Source organism: Alligator sinensis, unplaced genomic scaffold (genome assembly GCF_000455745.1).
Source record: "Alligator sinensis unplaced genomic scaffold, ASM45574v1 scaffold234_1, whole genome shotgun sequence".
Lineage (NCBI taxonomy): Eukaryota > Metazoa > Chordata > Crocodylia > Alligatoridae > Alligator > Alligator sinensis.
The window spans coordinates 112377-125516 of record NW_005842334.1 but is presented as its reverse complement, the minus strand read 5'-3'; the positions used below and the strand labels follow the sequence as shown (position 1 = coordinate 125516).

The window sequence follows — 13140 nt, the reverse complement described above, 5'->3', positions numbered from 1 at the left end:
CTTTCCCTATTTATTTTTACCTTTGCTTTTAATACTTTTAGGTTTTACTTCTTCACAGCATTGGTGGGGCATCCTTGTCTCTCCTTGCTTTTTACTTATGACACATTGTGGAGTGATTTTTATTTTGCTTTAATAAGGGTCTTTGTTTCTGTGGTGTGTAAGAGGTATAGGAATGGACCAGTTTTAGGATTCTCTAGATAAATGATAGCCTGTGAATGCACAGAATGGGAGACCCTTCCCAGTCCCATATTCCTAAACTCTCATTATTTATATTCGTCAACTAACTATAATGTAAGGCTGCTTGGTTTTCAGGCTGAGACTGAGTCGCAAACTTTTAAGGATAACCTACTAAATTAATATTTTAATTTAAAAATACAGTGTATACCTTGTGTGTGTTAGTTTTTTCATTTGTGAGCTATCCCCCATATTTAGAATGGAGGAATAATACCTTCATAATTCATAGTATCATAGTTTCATAGTCGCTAGGGTCAGTAACAGATCATCTAGCCCAACCCCCTGCCACAGGCAGGAATGAATGCTGGGTTCGCAAGACCCCAGGCAGGTGATCATCCAACCTCCTCTTGTATTTGCCCAAGGTAGGGGTGAGGACCACTTCCACATATATAATTCATATTATATGTCTAAATATTAAGGATGTACTTGAATACTTTAAAAAGTCAAATGCTGGTGTGGTTTTTTTTTAAATCAAATGCACTATACAAACCAAAGTTAACTATCTCAATAGGTACTCTCAGAAAAATGAGGCAGACTGATTCAATGGTTTGTGGATTTTTTCCAAGCCTGAAATAATAGATACTGGAAAAGATAACAAAATAAACTGCTTTGAAGTTTGATTGTATATACATAGTAATTTGTGTACTAAGACTCCATCCATTATTGATGCTTATGTGATTTGTATGATAATCTCTTCATCTTATTATTTCCCCCTCCCCTCTGTTCCATCAAAGTATGTGTCAATCATTTCAGACAAAATTTAATATAAGAGTTCAGTATCAAGGGACATCTCTGAGTGCAATCTCCTTGTTTTCACGTGGTAGATGATGTATATAGCAATCTGTGCTTTATATGTACCTTAGCATACATATTTCCTTTCATTTTCAGACTGATAATGGAATTTCAAGAATATGGAGTGAGTCTAGAAATCATGCTGGTGAATGGAAGAAAGCAGAAATACACCTGGGGAAATTGAGGAATTTTGAGGTCCTATTTGAAGGCATTCGTGCCAAAGATCTAGGAGGAGGAGCAGCAATAGATGACATTGAGTTCAAGAACTGCACCACAAGTAAGTTTCAGAAGAAGTTATTTTTCATTTAAATAAAAAAAATAAAAATAGGGTATACATAATTGCTTTTATATATGATAGTATATCAAACATGATCTGCCAGAAGGTCTATACAAAACAAATCTTCCTTGAACAAGGGTTTTTTTTTGTTCTTGGTATTTTAATGGACTGTTTAAATGGGAACGTTCATACAAGTACATCTTTCTCATAGGTCATGACAAAAAGAATACATCGTGACCTAGTCTATTAACTGGGTCATTTGGCTACATAGAGCAAGTACCTTGATCAGCAAGGAAGAGAATGGTAATAAGAAACAAAAATCACCCCCGCCCCCACAAGAAAGCTACTAGTGCTCACAGCAAATCCCAGAAACTCGTCATTGGAGGAAAGGCCAAGAAAGTTATGAATTGTCTTTTATGTTTAAGCCATTGGATTTAAAATAAGAGCTTTCTCTGCTTCAACCCAATTTCACCTTTAGTTCAATTCACCACTGATATTATTAAGTTAGATTCTCTGATGTTATAGGTAGACATAGCTGTGATATCTTGACATATACCATTTACACTCTGTGAGAATCTGGCTCATTTTCTCACATAATTCTAATCTATTACTTGGGAAAGACACTGCAGTCACAAATGACTCCCAAGGTTAGGTATATATTGTCTGGGCCAGCAGAGGGAAAAAAAGAAAACTCTTGGCCTAATTTAAGGGTTGCCTCCCCTATGTATCCCTTTTCTTTCTTCCCCTCTTTGTGGCTACTCAGCTTCCTCATGGGTTTTGGACAGGGATGTGGGAGCAGTAGGAGATTGGTTGGATAGGCAGAAGGATGCAATGGAATACTGCTAGCTCCCACACACTTGAGGAATGGGCTTATAAAACATCCCACCTACCTTGCTGGAATCCATTTTCTCCTCATTCCTTCCATCTTCAGATTAGAGTAGAACTAGGTCTCTGGATCATCATGCTACTAGCCTTTTTGAAACTGAGAATGGCTTTCTTCTGTTTTTGTGCAGATTTTTGTATAGGCCAAGCAGGGTGGTTCTCCCTCAGCAACTGAGGGACCCAGTGGGTTTGTTAGGTTGCAATGTATCCATTTTGTCATGATTTGGATGGTGGTCACTGCAGGTAATAATTTAGTATGGGATCTAGTTTCCTGTTCAGTGAAAATTGGAGTTGGATTAATAGCTGGCACAGCAAGGAAACAACCCATTTTGACCTTCATACAAGAGGAATTCGGAGATGGGTACAGAAATGATGCTGGGGCCAAATTAATGACATAAAATAGATGGTAAGGAAGCTGAATACAGCACTCCTCTAAGTCACGTGAATAGGCTTGCACTGGACAAGTTATAATCAAATGCTACCCAGATGTATTTAATTAATAAAACTTAACCTTGTTAAACCCTATTCTGTGCAAGTTTGCTAGTCTTTCTGCAGTATCTTGGACAATGTACCACTTTATTTCACAGAGAAATTTAGTTTATAAACATGGCAAGGAAAAAAAGTGGAAGTAGCTTACCTTGAATTCATGGCATAAATATGATAACTGTATTTTCATGTAAATCTGTAACTTTTTAAAATAGGTGCATTTCAGCCAGTACAGTTAATAGAAGCGAAATATATTATCATTTACAATTTACAATATATGGAGTTAAAGGTAAACTCTACTCTTACTGTTGTTATATTGCAATCTTTGCCTTTACTATCTATAATAGCAATCTTGCATATGTAAAATATGAATTTTAAGCATATAAGCATTAACATTATAACATATAATACAGTGTTTGCTAGTGTAAAATAAACTATGATAATCTATAATACCATATCTTGTGAGAAAATAAGACTTTGTACTTTTTTTACTAAAGATATTCCACAGAGGCGCTTTTTCTGAGGAACAGCATTTTTTTAGTAGAGTAGAGTTTAAAGATCTCAAAATGCTCATATGACTGAGGTTTACTTTGGATTCAGTTTCTGTGACTGATTATATAAATTTGAATGTTAACATTGTTTTATAACCACTATTGTATTACATTGCTATTGCTCCTGCAGTGAAACAGCTCAGAAAGTAACTTTGGTTTATAATAATGTTAGAGTAACAATTTGTTTTATGAGCATAGCTTCAACAACAGGATCTGCTGGGAAAGCAATTACACTATGCATTTGGATATTTGTTCTTATATTATAACTTCTGCATCATAACTTGCAGAAAATTAGTGATTATGATCATGGATGATTCATGGGAAGCCCTTTTTGCAGATGCCTATGTAGTACTGTTAAAGTCAGAAAAGGGCAGAAAATGTCTACAAAAAAGAGGCATATAAAGAGCTACTATATAAATGAAACTTCAAAGAAAAAAGGTGTCATCAGGAAAGCTAAAATGTATGATGATCCTTCTTTACAGGACTGTCACTTCCACATCAAATGTCTTAGTAACATTACAAGGAAATTTTGTGTCATAAAATTGTAGATGACACCGTGATGGTTTGGGTAAAAGGCTCTAAAGAAGAGAGGGTTAGAATGTAAAATGATCTTGATATTTTGAAAAAAATATTCTGAATTAAATAGGATGAAATTCAGTAAAGTCAAATGTAAAATACTACACTTAGGAAAGAACAATCAAAAGCACAAATACAAAATGAAAAACAAGTGGCTGGGCTGCAGAATTAGAGAAAAGGACCTGAATATGAATCAATAGTGTAATATTAATGCCAAAATCATGGATGCCAGGTTCTCTGGGCAGGGATATGCAGGGAGTGGATTCTGATTCTGCCCTGGGCCCTGGCCCCGCATTGTCACTACCCCTTGATCCTGGCCCTAATCCCAGCCCCCACCACTGCCCTCTCATCCTGCTTCCAGATGACACTCCCTTCCCACCTGCTGACATCCCAGTCCCATCTGCCTGGCCAAACACACCCAGCTCACAGGGGTCGTGGGCCAGTCTTCATGGAGACCTTGCCCACCTGCCCTCCCACTCCATCTGACACGTTTGGCCGTGGGTGTGGGGCAAATGGGCCCAGAACCAGATAAGACCAATTGCTCCCCTCCCCCGCAACTGTGCTGGATCAGCAGTTCCTCCCATACCCCAACCTGCATTTGACTGGATCAGCACCAGCCCCCCACCAGCCTGCAACAGCTCATTGAAACTCTATAAGTGGCCCTCCAGCCCAGATCATTGGCCACATTGACACACGTGCCCAGGGGTTGACTACCCCTGATCTAGGGCTATTTCAAATGGCATTAAAGAATCAGCCCTGTTTTATGCAAATTCTAGAATATGTTATTTAGAGCATCTCAGGTAAAATTTACTCTTTTCCATATTTTTTTCCTTCTCATCTTCTCCCTGACACTTTCTACAAAATCAAAACAGTTTTGATTTCAGTTTTCTCCAAAAGCTTGTGCTTGGTGGTAGCAGACTTTTATTGATAATTCTCCTCCTTTTGCATAGATTCCAGGTTGAAATATAAATAAATACAAATCTGACCATTTTTTAAATATGCATTTCTATGCTCAGCTTATTTAAATCCTCCTTCGTTCCTGTCTTGCACAGCTAGAAGTACGAGGGAAGCTAATATTTGGTGTCTCCTACTGAACTCTTGCATGTTGCAGTATAGGTCATTATAATTATTACATGTATTTGTCTGTTACTGTAGTTTTGGCGAATAGAAGTGTGTTTTTTTGTTATAAGATTATTATTACTATTCCCTTATAAACCACAGCAGAGATAGGTACATAAGCCCTTTGCCTTGTGAAGGACTCTGTATGCTATGTCTGCTTAATGAATGTTCAGTCTCAGTTGGTTGGCTTGAATGAAGTGAATTAATAGCTATACTCATGCTGTTTCTCTCTGTGATTCTCTGCTCTGCACACATTACTAGAGAGAACTATTAGAGATGAATTTGGTTAATCTGCATGGGAATATATTAATTTAAGCACCTTTTTAAATGTGCTTCCATGTGTGTTTTTGGCAGGGGAAAGGATATATAACTGGGTGATTTTCCCAGCACTCTTCCTATTTGGGATTCATTTCTCCTTCATGGGAATCCATGCCCCGTAACAATCTGAGTTGCAGCATGAGCAATGTTGTTTATAAAACAGCAGTGCACCCTTTTCCTAACTGCTTCATACAACAAGGACATGAACCAAACTCTGTGACATCAGTGGGGATCTTTCCATTGTCCTTATCCACTAGTTCAGCTATTTAGATGAACATTTGCATTCTACAGTTTGGGCCAAAGCTGTTTAGTTTTCTTAACACTGTTGGTGTGCTGACCTTAATCCTGGTGTGCTGACATCAAGGAGGCTGACCTGCCTTTACCATTCTTGTTTGTTATTGATTCCTTTACCTTTGTAGAACAGTCAAATAAAATACATTTCACCAAATTCACAAAAACAGGATTTCCCTGTTGAGCCTAGCCTGGAGCACTCAGAACTAAATTGTTTCTTTTTTTCTTTTCTTTTTTTTTTTGTAGCACAAGTACAAGCTTTTTTATGGCTGCTAAAACAAATCTAATAGATAGCAAACAAAAATGGGCTTTGCGAAATACAAGCAGAAACATATTGCACAGCTAGGCAGAGGTCAAGGGTTTTTTTTCCTTGTTTAATTAATTTATTTGTGACACTTATGCAAATAATATATCTGTATGTTCCAACAAACAATGAGGGCAGCTGAAGAAAAGGAAGTGGTTGTGCAATAAAAAGTTATGCTAGCTACAGTGATTAATCACACTGAGGAAAAAATCATAAAGAAAAGGCAAGGCTTTTCAATACAATATAGTTTAACTATACTATACTAACTATACTATAAGTACTGAACTACTATCTGCCACTTATACAGACTGAATAATCAGAAAGCTTTAAAGGCATTAAGAAAACAAGGTAGCGTTCTATGCATGATACAAAATATTACCCCTGGATGGATCTATGTTGGGGAATTTTTGATCTCTTCACCATGCCTACCTTGTGATTTTGAAAGATTGCCAAGAAGTAGCAGCAGTTCTATCCCATTAGTAATTATCTTAAAATGTAGTGTTCTCTCATGAAAGACAGAGTGTTGACACTTTGCTGATTCATAGTAGTGGGTTAGAATCAAGATCTCTGAAGTGCTATTGCCAAAAATCTGGACTTTGTGCATAAAATAATTATTTTATAAAGCCAAGCTTTGCTTCAGGAGGAAGCAAGAATAGAGAATATCAGCCTGAAAATTTACCTCATTGAACCATATGGTGTGATGCAATTTCGGCGCTAATTATTTCTCGCACGACACCATTAAAGAAAACAGATGATGATTAAATAAAACAATAATTCTAAATGAAAATGTAATAGAAATTTCCAGGAACAATGAGAGGAATGATCCATGTCATTCATTTGCTGAATTATTAGCTGATTTACATAGGCTTTCATGGTTAGTTAAATGAATCTTGTAACAACACAGGAAGAAGGTCACTTCTGGCAAATTTGTGAGCTGTCTTCTTTGAAACCGTATTTCACAATGTTTTCTTCTTTAAGGAGATTAGTGCTAGCATTTGTTACTCCAATCTATCACTCTTCAGGAGGTGTTACAACTATACCCAAGCTTTAAAAAAGCCCCCAAAACTATGGGAACCAGGTCTTCATAGAAATGTGTTACTAGTTTAGCTACCATTAGAACTGGGCTTAATACTTCCCCAGAGCACTAAAGATTTGATCTAAAAATTTTAAATGTTGGGTTTACTTTGTGATCTTTTTCTTATGAGATGAACCAGAGGCAAAAGTACTGAATTAACTCTGAATGACTTTGCTTCCCCTCACCACAAGCTGGATTCTACAAAAGTATTGTGAGTCTGTTCAGGAAGATACCACCCCAGAATTACAGCTTCATGTGCACGGGCAAAACAAGTCACTGTTTGGTTGTTTAATCTAGCCTTTAATCCTTTCAAACTGGCTATCAATTCTCAGTTTATGGGCCAGATCTGCCCCCCCATGCAATGTCATTCAGCATGCAGGGCTCCCCATGAGTATGGGAGGCCCAAAAACAATAACCTTGTGTGCTAGGTCAGGAACATAGGACCAAGCAAGGCCCAATTCCAGCATATGGGGGTAGCACTGGGCCCCCAGGGCCTGATCCCAACACATAGAACTGGGTGGAGCCAGTGCAGGATTCCCTAGAACCCAGTCCTGTGCATGTGGGACTGGGTAGAGGCAGTGTGAGGCCCCCAGAGCTTGATCCAGGTATATGGGAATAGTGTGGGGTCTTGGGGCCCAATCCTTGTATGTGGGGCCTAATCAGGCCTGTGGACAGCCTCCAAACCCCTCATCTAGCCCCCTAGGCCAAAAGATTGAGTATCAGTGCTTTATATAAATCTTCATTTTTGTACAAAGCAAAGTTTTACATTTAGTGGAGAAATTAGTTCTTCCTGCACAGGAACTCAGGAAGGGGTTAAATGTTTATAAAAAACAATATGAATATCTGTTGCAGAAACTGGTATGAAATGGCAGGTTTGTCATGTTGTTGTACTGGTAGGCTATGCTGGATGCTTAGAAACCTGAGCTGGTTCAGGTTCTCAAGATATGTGTTTGTATTTAGCCATAATATAAATCCAGTTATTTTTTTATCGTTTTTTATTTTATAAGGTCTCCTTTCTGTTTTTTCTTTTCATCTTGGGTTTTTTTGTTTGTTTGTTTGTTTGTTTTTTGGGGGGGGTTGCTTTACATTTTAACCTTTAATGATGTTTTCCTCTTTTTCTACCATTGCTCCTATATCAAGATATTTTGAAATATTAGTTCCAGTAGGAACTCAGGTCCCAGGGATAGGGCCTTATCCAGTGAAAGATTCCCACTTACTGTAATAGGTTTTGGATTAGGCTTTTAATTAGCAAGAATAATTTTAGCAACCAATAAACAGTTCTCTGATTCTAGAGTGTTGGGAATCATTACAAATGTAGGCAATCATTAGGAATCTTTAAATTTGTCTCATTTCAGGGGAAAAGTGCTAATTATCAGGGCCTCTGATCAAGCATGCCCCACTGGACCAGCTATCAAACCTGTCCCTGATCTCTGGCTAATGAGACTTACTGCTGAAAGATATTTTAAACATATCTGCTGCCTCAGACTCCAGGCATGTCTTGACACAGCTTTAGTCTGTTCTGACAAACTTTACGTTCACTGCTTCTTTTGACTCAACTTTGGCTCTTCCTGACTCTATCCTTGGATCTCCCTTAGAACTAAGCACCAGTTCTCTGACTCCTGGTTTCTGGTCTCAGCTTGCTTCTTGGATTTCAATTCTTGGTAACCTGTGCTTCTACCTTGCTTGTGGTATGGGCTTGAGGGGGATATGTTGTCATGGCATAAGGAATGTGCTATATAATGCATGGACCAGAGAGAGCCACAGTAAGGTTGTTCAGGCAACCTTAATTCTATATTTCCTGACTTTTACAGGTTTTCACAACTCTTAACATTTACTTACAAAGTTTTATTTAAAATGTTATCGTTGAAAACAAAGCATTAATTAACAGAACCCTATTTAGAAATTCTATTATGGGGAATCCGATACCCCTTATGGATTACTGGCAGGGTGAGGATTTTTATCACTTCAGCTAATAAAGTCACCGTTAGCAGTAAGAGGCTGTTATCTTTTATGTGGATGTGCCACTAAAAGGGGATGGAGACACTAGTTTTTTCATCAGGTGGTTTACAGCATTTTGCTAGACCACAAAGAGATGTTGAGACCAGGAATGCTGGGATTAATTCTAGGGTCTGTAGGAACAAGTTCTCTAATAGTTAGACCCTTCTGTTCCCTTTCCCCTAGCTTTTTTATGTTCCATTTTGCTTCTTCCCCTGTTCTACCTTTGTCTTTGGGGCTTGTGCAGGCACTAAGGCTCATGGTTGACAGCCCAGAAGTCATAAGTTTGAGTCCATAGCAGAAGTGCTTACAGCATGGCCTGTCAGATTCCAATGAATCTGCAAATTTTGCTAAATACCTTCTTACAAGGACATAAAAAAGGAAAGGAATGTTGCTGACCCTGTAATTGTTCCTATGTCCTGAAAAACCTACATCCTGGCCAAACCCTTACAACAAGGTGTGCCTCCCAGACCCACATTGGTATGGGGCGATGGATCTACCACCAGGACAGATTTCTGGAGGCAAGCTGGAGGCAAGTTGCTGGTTGCTTTACAGGGGTTACAAATCCAGATTATGGCCCTGCCAGCCCAATGTACCCTGATTCCAAGCCCACTGGGGAAGCCAGCCCACTCATCTTATCCTGAAACCCATATTCTGTTATCCAGTACATCTGATGGGAATCCCCTCTGCTTCTAGGGATTCATTAACCAGTGTCACCTCACTTTTCAACTCTGCCTCAAATCTACCCTTCAGATATGGCCAAGGTGGGACTAACCATCAGTCTTTTCATAGTTTCATAGTTTCATAGTTTCAGGGTCGGAAGGGACCTAATAGATCTTCTAGCCCGCCCCCCCGCCAGGGCGGGAGAACAACCCAAAAACCACTCACCCTAAAAACAAAAACGGGACTCAAATGAGTCCAGCCAGGTAAGTATCCAGCCTCTTCTTAAAGATCCCCAGGGTAGGGGCCAGCACCACCTCCCTTGGAAGTTGGTTCCAGCTCCTAGCCGCCCTAACTGTGAAGTAGTTTTTTCGGATGTCCAATCTGTACCTCCTCTCCATCAACTTGTGCCCATTACTCCTTGTTATGCCAGCGGGGGCTAGGGGAAACAGCGTCTCCCCCAAACCCTTCTGGTTCCCCCTAGTGAGTTTATAGACGGTCACCAGGTCCCCCCTCAGCCTTCTCTTGTGGAGGCTGAATAGGTTCAAGTCCCGCAGTCTCTCACTGTAGGGTCTGCCCTGTTGTCCCCGGATCATGCGGGTGGCCCTCCTCTGGACCCTCTCCATGTTGTCCACATCCCTCCTGAAATGGGGCGCACAGAACTGGACACAATACTCCAGCTGCGGCCTGACCAGCGTCGCATAGAGGGGGAGGATCACCTCCCTGGCTCTACTCGAGATGCACCTGTGGATGCACGACAAGGTCCGGTTAGCCCTGCCAACCATTGACCTCGCATTGTCGGCCCATTTCATCTTGGAGTCAATAATGACACCAAGATCCCTTTCCGCCTCCGTGCTCTCAAGTAGGGAGTTCCCCATCATATAAGTGTGCTGCTGGTTCCTACTACCCAAGTGCAGTACCCTGCACTTGTCCGTATTGAAACGCATCCTGTTCCTGTCTGCCCACCCCTGTAACCTATCCAGATCCTTCTGCAATCTCTCTCTCCCTGCTAGCGTGCTCACCTCCCCCCAAATTTTGCTGTCATCAGCGAATTTAAACAGGTTGCTCTCCACCCCAACATCAAGATCGCTGATGAAGAAATTGAACAGCGCAGGGCCCAGGACCGAGCCCTGGGGGACTCCACTACCCACCTCCCCCCAAGTCGAATATGATCCATCCACCACCACCCTCTGAGTGCGACCCTTCAGCCAATCTGCAATCCATCTGACCGTGTAGGCGTCTATGCCACAGTCGCCTAGTTTATTAATTAGGATGGGGTGAGAGATGGTGTCAAAGGCCTTGCTGAAGTCCAGAAAGACTACATCCACCGCGACACCTGCATCCATGGCCTTTGTGACCTGATCATAAAAGGCAATCAGGTTGGTCTGACATGATCTCCCCCTAATAAATCCATGCTGATTGCCCCTGAGCATCATCTCTGATGCCGGCCCATCACAAATGTGCTCCTTGATGATCTTCTCAAAGAGTTTCCCCAGGAACTCTTTTTTGAATGGGTACACCCTGGCCTGGGCTTCCCCAGTTCTGAAATCAGCAAACCCCTTCCTTAACAAACTCAGAGACCTTATACAAGCTGTGGCCAAGATCTCTGACATCCCACATTGGGTCCATACTGCAGAGTAAGTTCTCCAGACCTTTCAGACAAAGGCACTGCCTGGTTTTAAGTTATGCCGCTGAGTTTACATGACTGCTCACTGACACTGGAATGAGAGAGCTCAACATGTCTGCTTACACCAGGGTCATCAGGGCCATGTTAAAGACAAGTTGGCCCAGGTGAAGCTCTGAGCTACTTTGAATGGACCCATTGACCTTAGTAGCTGTATTGACACCCATCTGTCTGAGTCCCAACAGGAGTGCTGAGCCAAATCTCAATTAGGAAGAGGCAACACTGCCCTCAGTGGAATCCATGCAGGTAGACAAGACAAGGAGAAGACTCTATCCCCCACCCCACCAGAGGAGAAGGCTAGTCATCAGTTCCAGGGCCTCTGCCTATATTGTGGGGAGGCACAGCACTTTGCCCTAACCTGCCTAGGAGGGGAATGCCCATGCTTTCTTTGGGAAGCTCCCCAGCCCAGCCTCATTAAAGAGGTGTTGTCCAGGCCCACTAGTGACCATTAAGCCAGCTCCTCTGACTCTTATTAAACACTCAAGTGCCACCAAGCCCCAAGATTTGTCCTTGCTAGTCATCCTTCACCTACAGCATTGGTTTAGGTTGGATGTCCCTGTTCTGGCTCTCTTAGACACAGGGGCCTCTGGTAATATCATACACTTAACCCTTGCAGAATAGCATCAGATGCTAGTCAGGCCAAAATAGAACCCTGAAGTAATAGAAACCATGGATGGATCCCAACACTCGTTGGGGCCCATCATCAGTGAGATGGTTACACTAGGAGCAACAATAGGTGATCACTCAGAGTCTCTTTATTTTGACTTTATTGGTTTCCCTGACTTTTCAGTTATCCTGGGAACTCCTTGGCTATATCTCCATAATCCAGACATCTATTGGGGGTTAAGTGATCTCTGTTTCAACCCACCTTACTGCTTGCACTCTTGCTTAGAGGAGATTCCCCTGGCTGGTACCCAGGCTAGAAGCAGGGCTGAAAACATCAGGTTACTAACACCAACTATAAAAGATCTGCAACCTGCCTTAATGGGAATTACATACCCCACAGACACTGACCCATCTCTTCCTGCCAGTTATTGAGATCTGGCTGACATGTTCAACAAGAAAGGTGTGGACCAACTTCCCACACACAACCCTTACAATTGCCCCATTGATCTTTTGCCAGGGGTACAGATCCCATTTGGGTGCCCTCTCTGAATCAGAGCTTAACATTCTCAAGGAGTTCATTACGCAGAACCTCCATAAGGGGTTCATCAGGCCTTCTACATCCCCAGCCAGGGCCCCAACATTCTCTGTGGGCAACAAAGATGGCTCTTTCTGCCCTGGCATTGACTACAGGGCCTTAAACAAGATAATGGTGTGCAACTGTTGTCCACTGCCTTTAATGAATGAATTATTTCTGTAAAGCTGGCAAGTCAGTCAGCAACAGTCAGTTGGCTTTCCTTGATTTCAGGAAAGCCAACTCTGCCAAGCTCAGGAGGCTTGTCAGTGAGGCCCTAAGGGACCATGATCCCAGGGGAAGGGGAGTTCAGGAAGAGTGGTTGCTCCTCCAGGGAGCAATACTGGATGCACAAACTAATTCTATTCCATCTCGGAGGAAAGGCAGCAAGAGGGCACAGCAGCCCCCCTGGCTCTCCAGGGATCTAGCAGAACTCCTGAGGCTAAAAAGAAAGGCCTACAAAGGATGAAGGATGGGATTCACCTCTAAGGAGGAATATTCTGCACTGGTCTGGTCCTGCAGGGAGTAAATCAGGAAAGCCAAGGCTGCAACTGAACTCCAACTAGCTTTGAGTATCAAGGACAATAAAAAGTCCTTTTTCAGATATGGCGGGAGCCAGAGGAAAAGCAAGGGTAACATTGGACCCCTGCTAAACCAGATGGGACAACTGACAACTGATGCCCAGGAAAAAGCCAACCTATTAAATGGGTACTTTGCAT

The 13140-nt window shown here is 41.6% G+C and overlaps 1 protein-coding gene across 1 annotated transcript in view; it reads left to right on the top strand.

Moving 5' to 3' along the window:
* Nucleotides 1-13140, top strand: part of MALRD1 (MAM and LDL receptor class A domain containing 1) — a 455974-nt gene that overhangs the window by 345948 nt on the left and 96886 nt on the right. The window contains exon 28 of the mRNA XM_025210089.1: nt 1123-1303. Coding sequence (XP_025065874.1) covers nt 1123-1303 — 181 coding nt within the window. The remainder of the gene's footprint in view (nt 1-1122; nt 1304-13140) is intronic.